At 48.2% G+C, this 14,631-nt stretch overlaps 1 protein-coding gene across 1 annotated transcript in view; it reads left to right on the plus strand.

Annotated features, from left to right (window-relative positions):
• The window catches only part of SPAG7 (sperm associated antigen 7), a 92,278-nt gene that overhangs the window by 18,470 nt on the left and 59,177 nt on the right, over window positions 1-14,631 (plus strand). Inside the window, exons 3-5 of the mRNA XM_069643757.1 lie at window positions 312-400; window positions 2,745-2,829; window positions 11,507-11,596. Coding sequence (XP_069499858.1) covers window positions 312-400; window positions 2,745-2,829; window positions 11,507-11,596 — 264 coding nt within the window. The remainder of the gene's footprint in view (window positions 1-311; window positions 401-2,744; window positions 2,830-11,506; window positions 11,597-14,631) is intronic.

Genomic DNA, 14,631 nt, shown 5'->3' on the forward strand with positions numbered 1-14,631 from the left:
AAAAAAGTATAAAGTTTGTTTAAAAAAAAATGATGGCGACTGCTTTTAAAAGAAAATGTAAGCAGTAGAAAATCTGCTTGAATTCTAAAAACATCCATCTTAATCCTTATTTTTTTTTTGCATCCCATCTTATTCTTCGGGGGCTCCTTGTTCATATTTACTAGTCGAGAATTTGGACTGGCATATAACTCCTTTAAACCCACGTTGTCACTCGTCCCCAGTAAATGGTTTTTACTTTCGCATGTTAAAAGTGGCAGATCTTGCATGAAAATATTTGAATAATGTTAGTGTTTTTATTTTTTCTCTCTTAGATGGAGAAGGAAGTGACTGATTTCATTCAGGACACGGGTCAAATGAAAAAGAAATTCCAGGCCATGGGAAAACTTGAAAGGAGTATCCTGTGAGTCTGACTTCCAGTGTTTATCTATCTTCTGTAAATATTAACTATACCTGCTTCTTTAAACAGTGTGCCTGTATGCTGTGCCCTAAGGGCTGCCCCCCTTCTAACATGTGGTAACCATTTTAGGTGATACCTGTAACCCAGTGGTATTCGAATATTTTTATTCTGCGCACCCTCCACCCCCCCCCCCCCTAAGTAAAAATATAGTTGTTGAGCCCCCTCTTGATTTTAAAATTGTGGTGCTGTAAATCCACCTCCCCCACCCCCGATGCCATATCTGCTTACTTTTTCTAGTGCAAGCTGTGCTCCCTTTTTTTGAAGAGCTTCGGGCCCCTTGGCCATCCTTCTCGTCCCCTCCCCCACTAGGGAGGCCAGCCTCACAGTTTGAAGACCAATGCATAGCCATAAGTAGTAGTGCTTGGTTGGTTACCGAATCTCCATTTGTGCTGAAATGCCCATAGTAAATAAAAGTATATGCTCCACCCCATATCAAGACTCAAAATCGTGGTGAGCTGTCTGAATTCCCCTCGCACCCTGCAATGCCTCAACCAGTCTCGATCATTGATTGATATACTGCTGTGGGTGCCAGTCTCGGGAGGATAAATCAGGGGCAACATGCTCGCCTTGGAAGCAAGACGACACAGAGCAACATGGGTTCAATCCCCGGATCCGTGCTTAGAAACCTCTGGGTATTAAGCACAATATAAATAACCAAGCAAATCATAGCCCTAATGGCAGAGTCCTTGAACCATGAGGATCCGTGTTGGTCGATAGTGTCTATTCCTATCTGCTATAAACAGAGGACCATTTTGTAAGTAGGTCTGTGATTAATTTTCTGTTTGTGTTCATACTGAAAGCCAGTGCAGGGATCATCGGGTTGATGTGACTTGGTCTTTTCTATTAAGCCTCAGTAGTAGTCTAGCTGCAGCAGTCTCAACGTATTGGCTTCAGTATGTAATACACTATGCAAGGATTCTGCATCGTGTACCTTCCTAGTGGTCTTCTGTAGTCCAGACCAAGATCTAGACCATTTACCTCCGTTTAGTTTTCGCATCATAATTGCAATGTCCTCACCCATTATTTTGGAGGTGGGAGCCGTAGCGAGCCAAATAAAATAAAATGTCACTTCTCCACTGTCAAATGCTTTAAAACTACACTTTGGCCAAAGTTGCAACCTGTCTTATCTGCCTCAGTTGGAGGCAAGGAACATTTTGAAGCTATGGTTTATGGGAGTTCTGTGAATAATTCTAAGGATTCCCAGGGCGACCATCCCAAGACTCGAGCAGGCAAGGGAATGTGGGGATGAAGGCATGGAGGGAAGTGCTAACGATTGGGCACTCTCAATGCAAAAATCTAAGTACTGTTGAGAAGGTAAGTAAACCCAATCTGATATCGCTAAACATGTGGGGCACCTCTGGGCAGAGGCATGTACTATGCAGGATGATGACCACCCCCCCCTCGGATTGCTTATAAAATGTATGCTAGCTGAGCCGTAGCATCTGTGCCAACTCTATGGGTCAGTAGATTCCCTTCATCTTTTTACTGGGTGAGTTCTAGAGAGACTTGTTTTAATGCTTTGTATACCACCCTAGTGATTATTCGGACTCTTGGGAGCACGTCCATTTGGTAGCCTAATATTACTAACTTGCTGTGTTTGTCCCAGTAGTTTCTTTCATATTCCCATCACAATGGAGAATAAACCATTCCCTCCGAAGATGCGCCATACAGTCTTAATGGTGCGCACTTAACAGAACCTTTATTTGTCATTGGCGATGGATGAACATGCATACTGCAGAACGTCTAGAAGAGGGTGATTCTCAAAACCCCCTGTGAATAATCTGGGGGGGAGGAATGGAAAAGGCAGAACATCAGTGTGAATGCCCTGAGGCAGGGATTTCCCTTACTCACTAATAGTATGTGTTCCTGGAACAAGACCTATTCTTGGCTTCTCCTTTTGACGCAAGTAAAATATCATTCTATGCATTGGAATCCTGCGTGTTTCAGGGGCTGTGCGATCCTGTACAGACTTAAGATTGATAACACTGGGTGGGAGTGATTGTGTTAAGGCTGAAGCCACAGATCCTTGTACATCAATCTTGAGGCTCTCCAAACTACCACTGATTGATCCTCGTATTTCCCACCCTTGCCCCCAAGAGAACCCTTGTATAGCCCCCAAAGAAACCATGCTACACCTCCTTCCCCTTCCTTGTGTTGGCTCACAGATTTCCCCCCGTGTTCCTTCTAAGCGGCCCTCATGTCCCCAAAGTATTATCTTTGCCTCTAACATACAATTAATTAACTTTTCCTCCACAATCCTTCATCTGATGCCTGCTTTTTATTTCAGGCATGATGTCGTGGAGGTCGCTGGCTTAGCCTCGTTTTCATTTGGCGATGATGAGGAGAGCAGATATGTGATGATATTTAAAAAGGTAAGTGGAGGACGACTGCATGCTGGACAGAATGCTTGGGTGATGGTGCAGCACACAGTCGCACTAGTGGCAAAGGCCTGTAGCATGCGGACCACAGAGATGAGGCCTGTGTGGAAAGGGCACGGAAGGAGGGCGGGCAACCACTCGATGTGTACAACTAAAGTCCGTTTTAGATGCACATTGCATAGTGCCGTTTTATTAGGCACCTTTTTTGCCAGTAGGATAACCTCCTCTTCATACATGTGAATGTTTTATTTATTCCCTTCGTTTTGTGTGTCCAATAGCAAAGCATTACTAATGATTCCCTTATTTTACAAAGTATATTTTATATATTATGGCAGGGAGTAGTTGGCAGTTTAGCTGAATGTGCATCGTCCACGTACTGAAAGTTGCATATCGCCTGCTTTTAGAGGAGACCACCAGTTGAAAGGAAGAGTTCTTCTTCCCCAACCCCATTTCTTTCTTTATGGTTTATATGCCAATCTATACCCTGGCCGCTTATTAGTGGTGGTAAGATGAGGTGGTGATGTAGGCATGGGATTGTCAGTTTTCTCAAGGTTTTGCATTTATGGGTCTTTTCTGAAAAGGGCGTGTAGTGGGATGTCCCGTTTTTATAGAAACCTTTCAACCTGCTGTGTTGCTTGATTATTTTTATTTTTTTTAAACTTTGGCTTTATTGGCAATTTTTCAGAAAAAGAAACAATGACAACACCGGGAGCAATATGATTATCACATTTAGCATCGTCATCAAACCCCCGCAGTCTCCTTCCCCTCAGATCAGTGTCCCATCGAAAAACCAATCGCAGGAGTTGTCATCAGGTTCACGTAAATGCTGGCTTAGACGGATCCGCTATCTCCCGGGCCGCGGATTACACCATTGTCCTTGAGTGGTACTCTCTGGGCTCCATCGCCCTCACGCCCCTTGTTGTCTACATAATGTCAGTGAGCATCCCACCCCCATGCCTAGTAAACCCCATACCAATTTGCCTGGTAGGCGCTCGATTCGTTTACCATGGGCGTCAGTTTGTCCATGAGGAACATGTTAAGTTTTTTTTTTAGCCAGTCTTCCTTAGAGGGGATCTCTGGGCTTTTCCACCTTGGCGCTAGGTCCACTCTTCCTGCTCGCAACATGGTCTTCCACATTCTTGGGTACCTATATATTTCCGCCTCCTCCAGTGGGAGGCCCAACAACATCGTCAACGGATTGAGTGGGAGTAGTTCCTCGGTGACCTCCGCCATCCATCCCCGTACCTGCTCCCAGAACCCCTGTACCTTAGGGCAGAACCACCACATGTGACCCCTTGTCCCCATTTGGCCACATCCTCTTGGGCATCTGGGGGACACCCCAGAGAACATCTTGGATAATTTCAATGGATCTCTATGCCATCCCTGTAAGATCTAAAGTTGTGCTCCTTGTCCGACGTAAATAGGTTCCCATGGAATGCTATTTTAAATACCCTATACCATGCGTCCTCAGAGAGCCTCTCCCGCCAAGTCATTCCAGAACCCACAAAACCCTCTCCTCCCTTCTAATTTAACAGTGTTCAATATTTGGTACATTTTGGATATTACCCCCTTCCTTGTTGTGGCCGTGTCAAGTAACTTTTCACAGGGGGTCAACTGTCTCCACAGGTTCAGGCCCCAAGTCTGGTCAGAGGATGCCCTTCAGGCGCAAATATTCAAAGACTGAAAGAGACCCCCCGCCCAAGCGCATCTCGCAGCTCCTCGTATTCGAGAAACTCGCCCTCCTTGAACAGTTGCCCCGCCCATTCCAACCCCCATCCGACCAGGACTGGGCATTCCTGAATCCCCTGCTACCTAGTTTAAGCGGGTGGCCCCAGAGCGAAGACATCTGGGAGGGCCAGGAAGTGAAGTGTGCGGTTGTGGGTCCTTCTTTCCAGATCGACCAAAGTATTCCCAGGGTTGGGTGGGTCTGCAGTCTATTTGGGATGTGTTTACATGGCAACCACAGAAGGTCGCGTACTTTCAGAGGGTGGGCGTCCATGTCCTCCAGATAAGACCAATAGGTGCCCATTCCCTCCTTCATATGCTCCAACAGGACCCTTAGCTGGGCGGCCCGGTGGTAGAGCAGGAAGTCCGGCAGCCCGAAACCACCTTCCTCCCTAGGTAACGTTAGAACGGCCTTCCCTATCCTCGGGTTCCGCCCTTGCCATACAAACTCTCGGACTGCCCTCTGTAGGTCTCGAAACATCTGGTCGGGGACCCCCGTTGGGAGTGCCGTGAAAAGATACAGCAGTCTCGGGAGGATGTTCATCTTCACCGCTGTCATGCGCCCATACCAGGATAGGATCATACCTCCCCACCTCCTCAGATCCGATTTAATCTCCGCCATAATGGGCCCATAATTCCCGAGGCCAATTTTAAGAGATCTCTCGTGAGGAGCACACCCAAATATCTAATGGAGTAAACCCCCCCCCCACCACAATTCCCCGCACACCTATCCCGGTGGTCCAGCCCAGGGTCCTGAACCCTCATAGGGAGTAACACTGATTTAGATGCGTTTATTTTTAGCCCTGAGAATTGCCCAAAGGTCGTCATCAGGGACAGGAGGGGGGAGAAGCGAGGAGCTGGGCTCCACCAGGTATGCTAGAATATCGTCAGCAAACGGGGAGAGCTTGAACTCCACCTCTCCTCCTTTTAATCTCTTTAATGTTGGGGTGGGCTCGGACCGCTATGGCCAGGCCTCCATCGTCAGGACCTATATTAAAGGGGAGAGTGGGCATCCCTGCCGCGTCCCCCGTGTAAGAGGGAATGAGTCGGAAAGTTCTCCATTCACCTGAACTCTCGCCGTTGGGGCCCCGTATAGGGCGGAAACCCAGTTCCTGATGTGAGCCCCGAAGCTCATTCGACGGAGGAGGAGTTGCATGTACTTCCACTCTACCCTGTCAAAAGCTTTCTCGGAGTCCAGGAAAGCAGACTTGCTTCGAGGTCTGATTCTTGGGCATGGTGGATTAGGTCTATCGTCGTCTTGATGTTCAGAGCCTTGCCTGCCCCCTGTGAACCTCATTTGATCCCTGTGAACCAGCTTGGGCATTATCCCCTCCATCCTTTTGCCTATCACCTTGGCCAGGATCTTAACATCTATATTGAGGAGGGAAATCGGGCGATATGAGGAGCATTCAGTGGGGTCTTTGCCCTCTTTGGGCAGGACCACGATTATGGCCATCATAATGTATCCGGCAGAGAGCCCCCCTCTAACACCACATTAAACACCCTCACCAGGGGTTGGGCTAGGATAGCCCGTAACCTCTTGTAGCAGTATACAGAGCAGCCGTCTTCCCCTGGGGACATTCCCACCTTCATCCCACTGATTGCGTGCTCCACCTCCTTCCGTCACCCGGCCCTCTAGACCCTCCGCCATTTCGCCTGTTAAGGACGGGATCTGGATGGAGTCCAGGAATTACTCAATCTGAGTGTCATATTCTGACGAGTATAACTTGTCATAACGGCGAAAGGCGGCTCCAATGTTTAGGGTGTTGTGATCTAATGATCCCCAATCATTCTTCACAGCCTTCACCGTTCTGTTCCTCTGAATCTGAGTTTCCAGGCCAGGATTTTGTCAGCTCTGTCCCACTTCTCATAATTTTGTTTCACTAATTGGAGGCTCCGCTCAGTCTTATGTCACAGGAAGTCTTTCAACTGGAGTTTATAGTTTTCTAGGGAGGCAATCTGATCCCTTTCCAGGGGTGCCTCCGGAAGGTCCCCCGGCTGAAGTTGGGCTATCTTTTCCCTCGGGGACTTTTCCTGGGCCTCCCTCTCCCTCTTTTTCTGGGCTCCCATTCTAATGAGGACACCACGTAAGGTCACCTTGAAGGCGTCCCACAGCACGTGTGCCTACCTAGCAATTGTCGCTCAACTCGAAGTACTCCGAGATGGCGTCCTGCACTTCCTGTGCCAGAACTTCGTCCTTCAACAGGGAGTCATTACATTTCCGTCGCCCTCTACTGCCTCTCCGCCATCCCCCTACTATGGTGGTACGGACCAAGTCGTGGTCGGACCAAGAGACCGGGGTCAACCCTGTGTCCAGAGACATGTGGAAGAAGGGGTTTGTCTACCAGGATGTAGTCTATACGGGAGTATGATGTGTGGATTGCTGAGTAGTATGTGAAGGAGGGGAGCCCTGTCCTGGGAGTCGGAATGGTGTCCACCAGGCCCAGCTCCACGTTGATCCTCTGGAAGGTACGGGTCATGGCCATATTTAAATCTCCCCATCCCCCCCCCCACCACCACCACCACCAACATCCCGTGAACAAACAATTTCAATCTGTCCTTCACTCCCACCCAGAATTGCGCCTGGCCTTCATTGGGGCTGTACACAACTGCCAGAGTCGGAGGGGAGCCCCGCAAAGAGCGCCTTGCCAACAGATATTGGCCCTCTGGGTCCTTCAACGGTGGCTTCCACTTCAAAACCAACATCCCTTGCTAGCAGTATGGCTACCCCCCTTTTCTTGGTTCTGTGGGATGCGCTAAGGACCTCCCCCGATCCCGCCTCCTCACAGCTTCGGTTCCTTCCTTGAGCCCAGTGTGTTTCCTGAAGAAAGAGCTGATCAAGCTTTGCCCTCCTGAATTCCCTGCAGACTAAGGATCTCTTGGTTGGGGTGTTCAACCCCCGCACATTAAGGGAACCCACGCCCAGGGCAGGCAGATCCTCAGCCATTTTCTAGGATCAACATCTTACTGGATAGCTGACTCATGGCACTTTTCCTTTCCAGCTCCTTTTGTGTTATGACCTGATCTCCCTTGCCCCCCCAGGTGGGCCTTAAACCTGTTTTCAACTGCCCCCTGGTCCCCACTCCGAACAGAACAACCCCAACTATTCCTTCAACCCCCCACCCCGGCGTCCAGCCAAATAGTTCACCATTGCTGGTAATTGGCCAGACCACCAGCCTACCGCCTCCAGCTGGGCTAATGTCGGAAATCACTCCTCCTTGAACCCCTCCCCCTTTCCCCCCTACTTCTCCCCCAGGTAGCCGACATACTTGCTGTTCTGGGAGGCCCCTTACGTCCTTGGACCCCATGGTCCTGGAAGTCAACCCGTCTTTGAGCCAGGCCGGACGTTGTGATCGTGAACTAAGTTCTTTACCCGGTTTCCCCGTACTCTTTTTCACTTCCAGATTGGTGTTTCAGCTACCAGACTACCCCAGGCCCGACCGTCTCGCTCCTCCGTGTCCGGGGTCGGCGTCCTCCCTGTCCGTCATCGGGGACGGCGGGTTCAGTTTCTTAAATTTCCGTGGACCCGTCTTCTTTCTCCTCTCCTTGTGGCCTGCATTATCTGGCTCCTTCCGCTGCGAATCCCGTGGGTTCTCTCCGCGGGGACGGTTCCGACACATACTCTCGGATGGCTCCCCTTATGTCCTCCTCTGTAATCACGGTTGACCCTCGAACGTGAGGGAGAAGGGGAACCCCCATCTATAGTGCACCCCCTTCTCTTTTAGCATTTGTGTTCGTGGGCGGCACATCCTGCGTTTGGCCAGCGTGTATGAAGAGAGGTCCTGGAAAATGGACACTTGTGCATTGTTATAGGTTATCTCCCATGTCTTTCTGGCCTCCTCCAGAACCTTCGCTTTCTCAGTGTAGTAATGAAAGCAGACCAGAATTGACCGGGGGGCCCCCCGCTCTGTGGACCCGATCAAACGTTGGTTCGGTCGTCATCTCGTCCGAGAAAAGGAGGGTGATGATGTCCCTCAACACCCGGTTCAATTCTCTTTCCGTTTCTCCCTCCGACTCTGGCAACCCAAACATTCTGAGGCTGTTCCTCCGGCTATACTCGGGGACATGTCCATCTCTTGGGTCGTTGCTGAGGACTGGTTGGTCTCCAGCTGCAACAGTCTGTCCTCGACCTTGTCCACCCTACGGTCCATGTTCTCCATTTTCTGGGCAATGTCCGCCCGCATATCTCTGATCTCCTGCAGGACCGAGGCAAAGCCCTTTTCCATTGTAAGGGTGGGTGTGGGGCGAGGTCTCGGGCTGGGACATTCTGGTCGTCCGTTCCGGGCCACTATTCTCCCTTCTAGCGTCCTGGTAACGGTACTCCTGGAGGGTGTGGCGCCAGCTCATCTGGTCTCCCTTTCTCTCCCTCCGGCCGGCGGTCCTCGGGGGCCAAGAGCGATGACCCTGCTGGGAGACTGCCCTCTCTCCTTCAGGCAAAACCGCTCCGTGGGGAGCTATCTTTGAGCGGGCACACGCCCCACCGGTCTCTGGTGGGGGCCTCGCACTCTTTACACTCCTTTTCCCGCTGCTTGTGGTCGTCTGTCCCTGTGGCGGGGAGGTGGCGACGATGTGTGTCAAATTGTGATCGGATGACAGTCCAGGCTGAGCCGCTGGGGAAGGGGGTTCAGCGCCAACGCCGTGCTGATTAGATTCTATCGGCCATGTTTTCTTCAGAGTTCGTCTCCAGGCGGGCACTCGCCCTGGGAAGGAGCCCAGGGGCCACCACCTGTTTCCTCCCGCCTGGGCCTCTCACCTTCCTCACCAGCCGTGGTCCGCTGTCCACCGCTCTGATGGCTCTCGCCAGGGTCCGTTGGACGGGGCCTCGGCGCCCCTGTTGCTCGACTCTGTGTTCGGGAGCTCGGGTCAGGCGGGCTGCCTCTCCTTTGGCGGGTCCGGATCCGCGACTCGCCGCCGCCTGGGGCCTCTGCTCCACACTGGTATCGTCCTCCTGTGCCTCGGGGCCCTGACGGTGGAGTCCCCGCCGGAGCGCTGGCGTGCTGTGACTGGGGTGGGGTGGAGAGGTCATGCGCGCTTGCAGGCCTCAACGGCTACCGCGCACTACGACTCCCCATGCAGCTCTGAGGCGGGCGGGGCCCCTCGTGGATCCTCTCGTTGGGCCGCGAGGCCTCGTTCTCGTGCACCCGAGGGTCTTTCGGTGTCACTCTTTCTCCCGGGGGGTGGGGGGTCCCCCGGGGTTCACTGCCACTGAGAACCGCAGATGTTCCGTGGAGGGGCTGCAGGGGGTGGCGCTCAATCACTCCACACGGCCCAGTTTCGGCGCGAGCAGCGTCTTCAGGCAGCCATCACCTGTGCGCTGGTGGCCTCCCGATTTATTTATTTTTAATGTATTTTCTCCGTTGATCTGTGACTTGCTTGGCATGCAGTGCACCTGAGCTCCTAAGCCATATCTCATCCTTGTACTTCTCAACCCTCTTGTTCATGTATGAGATCACGTCTGCCCTAATTCGGATCTTCTAAAGTAGGGGGATTCTTACAAATTGTTGCAGGACTCTCCCTACTTGTCTATACAAGTTTCCCAAACTGCCTGCATTGGTGCTACCAACACACCATTTGTCCATTGGGTGGGGGATGCTCTCAGTCCCCTTCACACTCCCCTATATCTTAGTTCATTCTCCTTTTTGGAAGGCAAATTATTTTTTCTGATTATGTAAGAAATTGCTGTCTACTGATTTGATGCTTTTCTTTGTTGTATAGCATAGCATTTATCTGTGTAGTCCCACTGACACACCAGGGTTATATCCATGTATCCTCTAGCTCTTTCGTGCATGTCCTTGAAGGGTTGCCCTTCACTTGCCCCACCTCCTACATTTCAAGCCTTTTTCATGTATGCAGTCTTTTCTATCACAGGTCTAGCAATTGGATTTGCTTTCCTTGAGCATTTTTTGAGCCCTTGCAATTACATGCCTCAATTATCTTACCGTAGTTTTCTTTTATTTCTCCTTTTTCTTTGCTCTCTTCTTTTTCTCTTGAAACTTTGTTTGCTTACTTGACTATTGGGTTAAAATATCATGGCCTTGATAAATGCTGTTCCTCTTTCTCTCTACCATGTTTGAAATGCAATTTTGCGTTCGTTACTGATTTTGTAACCGTCTACATTCTATTCTGCGGACCTTCTAGTTTGTGTATTTACAGTATGTGTCAGTGTTAATTTTGGATCACTACTGCTCTGTCGGAAGATTCGTTTTTTTTTTTTTTTTCGGTTTACTGCCATACGCTATAGTTTGTCTCGCACTGCTTGTTATTTCTTTTTTTCCAGCAAATCATGTAATGCCATAATGGTCATTAAACATTGTTCTTCACTTTCGGCCTGAATCCACACACATGGATGGATGGATCAATTTTGCCACCATCTCCAATAACCTTTTACACAGGATTTAGACCCTCTATACTCAGGACGAACATGTTTCGAATAACCCGTTTTATGGAGTTTACCCCACACAGGAGGGTCCCAACCATGTTTTAGCCCCTCTGCAGAATGTTGCACCCCATAGAATGCGTTGTTTGAACCAGCTTTGTTCTCAGTAGATGGGCTTCCACACTTCCTCTAATAACTTGTTTGCAGGAACCTGTGGCAGCACATTAATCTCTGTGCTCACTTATGAGGCAGGCCTATACATTCCACACTCCACTCCCATTTACTTTTTCTTTCTTTAATACCACTATGATCACTGTGCAGATTTGATGGAAAGGGGCGCTTTTATGTACTATCAAGTACATGTTTTGGTTGTATATATGCTATTTATTCCAGAGCTAATCTTGTAGGCCAGTAGACCCTGAGGTGCTTCAGGGCTGCATATGAGTAATGTCCCATTTGTCGTCTTTGTGTTGGCTGTTAAATTCAATTCTTATTTATCTGGAGGATTCTAAAATAAATGGTCTAAAGATGAATGCACACGGTACATTTAATTTATTCCTTTCTTTGTAGGAATTTGCTCCCTCGGATGAGGAACTGGAAGCCTATCGTAAAGGAGAGGAATGGGACCCCCAGAAAGCAGAAGAAAAGCGGAAATTAAAGGTCTAGAGTGGAAAAGTATTTGTGGGTGGGGGGGTTGAGTTGATTTTATAGCTGGTGTTCTGTAGGGGCTGAGGGCCTAGCGCTCTGGATAGAACAGTAACTGGGCAATAATGATCACATCCAAGGATTTTATCAGGATCTAGAAATGACATGCAAGCATTAGAGGATAAGGCCTACATTTGGGTTCTTAGCAGCATAAACTGAGCTTGCACACGCCTTGAAAGCAAACTTAAATGTGCTGCCTACAGAAGTACATATGTTCTTTATGTAGTGCTAAGAAGCCCTTTTGGGCTCTCCTAACCTTGGTAGGTTTTTGGAATCCTGTATTCGTATTGCTCCCTATGCAGAGGAGCACCCCACTTATGTCCTTGGGTGAGGTTTCTCATCCAGAAAGTGTTTGGTAGTAGGCTGGTGGCTCCCCTGTGATTTACTTTTAGCTAGGCAATTTGTATCCTTTGTAATCTGGGCTCAAAAAAAGTAACTCGGCCCACTACTTGGCAACTGCTCATAAAGACGTGACGGAGATGGAAATATGTTAAATGCTCAGTAATCCCAGCACTTGATTCAAGTACACAAGGAGCTGGTAGGAAAACACACAAATCCACAGGCAAGCCTTCACCTAGTTTTCCCAACTGCATCATTGCAGAACAATTATTTTTAAAGACAAAACTAATCATCCATGATGTCATCATGACAAGCAAACTACAAAACCTTTGTCTATACTCCATTGGTTTGTACCCCTAGGATACTTACATTTCCCATGGGTGCAACAGGTTGAAGGGTTCCTTATCTTACTGGCCAACCCATTTTAGATGTCAAATGAACTTATCACTTTCATTTCATAGGCTAGCAGTAAACTGAGGTTGTGTGCATTCCTACTTGTACTGACCAGGTGTGAAATATTTTATGAGGTAGAGGGATCAGTGTACCACTTACAATTTGCAATTAACTACTAGCTCTTGTCATCTCCATGTCATTTCTGCGAATCAAGGCTACTGAGTCATCTCCTTCCCCTGTCTAGTACAGCAGGTGTGCTAATCTTAGTTTCTTCAGTCTCAATTATGTGTTTCCTTGAGACCGTGTTTTAACTTGGAATATCTATATTTTATCCAGAAATTAGCTACGCACAGATCTGGCTACGTCCATCATTATGTCAACTTGGCTGTTTATTTTCCCTTTGTTGTCCATGCACCTGGACATCAAAGGCTATCTGCCCTTCACTGAAGCTCATTATTTTAATTATTACACACTGGCCATTTTGTGGCCGCGCCATGCTTATTTTATCCTGTGGCCTTCGAATTCCATTCTGCTTAAGCACTGAGCAGTCATTCAGGCTTGCTTGAAATTTATATATTTCCTGACCTATTTGAGTGTTTTGATGCCTAGATTTTTAAAGCCTGCTTTTAAAAATGAACAATTTCACTACTGTATTTTACTGGGATTTAAATGCATTTACTGCCGCATATGGATTCCCAGTAAATATACACAGCATCTTGCCCCTGTCATTTTGAATCATTCCCTTTACCAATTTATTGAGACCCTTTCTATTGTATACTGGAATCCTAGTTCCTCCTTGAATGTTTAGCACAATGTGTTATTTTGTAAGTTTGGGGATTCTGCTTTAAGCGCATGCAAACATGTAATTTTTATATCTCGGGAATGAAGTATGGCTTTCTCAGTTTACATCTTTTTTCACCTGCTATGTATTGGGCGTAAAAGCTGGTACAGACAGATTAATTTGCACCCTTACATTACCCCCTCTGGTTGAGTCATCCTTGGGCAGCCACACTTTGGTGACCTCCCCTCAAGCTACCTCTTTGTGCTGCGTATTCTGCTGGGCCGCATGTCATGAACCGTCCATTCTTGCCACACTTCATCCGGCGCTCAGTATAGATGTGGCTATCTTCTGGACATGGTAACGATGCCCCAGGTGGTCCAACTGGATGACCCAATGGGTACTTGTGATCGTTATCTTCCTCGTTTGAGTGTATTGATGTACATTGTGTCCCACATTAACCATTGTTATTTTGAGTGCCCTTTTGCCATTTGGGACCAGTACCAAGATTGCCAATAGAATTTTGAAAGCGCCTGTCAACCAGGTAGGCATCCAGGAAAACAGATCACTGAACCAGCCCTCCTCCTCTGTCATCCACTTTCTCTTTCATTTTATCGTGAAGCTCTTGCAAGGAGTATATGGCCTCTGTCAAGGTCCCATCCTCCTCATTGTGTGAGGATACATGCATACCTGGGCCTATCTTTGCGCACACTTCTCCCTTCATAGCTGTGATCTGTTCTGTAGGGTCATCAGTCTGACGGCTCTTAATTCCTCCTTGATGGCATTAAAGCCTTTAACTGTGGTATTAATAGTTTGCAACAGTTCCCATCTAATCTGGATCCTTTGTGCATTAGCTGCCACTTGCAGACCAGGCATTAGACCTGATGTGAAGAATACGGTTGTTTTACGAAATATATTTCTCCTGGTATTTCATCGAAGGCAGCTTTGACCTTCTTAGTTCATTTTGTGTGCTTTATACCTAGGGATCTTTTCTTCCTGTTGGGTGCCATTGAAGGAAAAGTCCCAATTTGAACTTCAATTTGTGTTTCCACCAATAATGGTGGATTCAGTAATGCCATTGACCATATGCCACCCCAGTTAGTTGGAAGTTGCATATAAGCTCTTATACCGCAGGCCCAATAGTGGTCCATGAGTACAGCTGTGCCAACTTTCATACTTGTTAAATCCATAATGCGTTTGCACACTTCATATTTACCATGTTTCACTGAACCGTTAGCATAACTTCGGTGCTTGGGTTTTAGGTATGGGTAGTGGGTCTGCTTCATTTTCCACCCATGTTAAAAACATGGCCGTTTGTTTTCATTCTTCACGGAACACTTTATCTGCATTTCTTACCACCTCTATTGACGCAGACACCACTGCCTCTGCTTTGCATCCCATTATTCCATCAACCTGTCCTCCCAAGGAGAATGCTTTCCCATTTGCATTTGGAGGGAGTTGAAGCAATAAGTTATCACAT

Source organism: Ambystoma mexicanum, chromosome 1p, assembly GCF_040938575.1.
Source record: "Ambystoma mexicanum isolate Mex_15411 chromosome 1p, UKY_AmexF1_1, whole genome shotgun sequence".
NCBI classification, from domain to species: Eukaryota; Metazoa; Chordata; class Amphibia; order Caudata; family Ambystomatidae; genus Ambystoma; species Ambystoma mexicanum.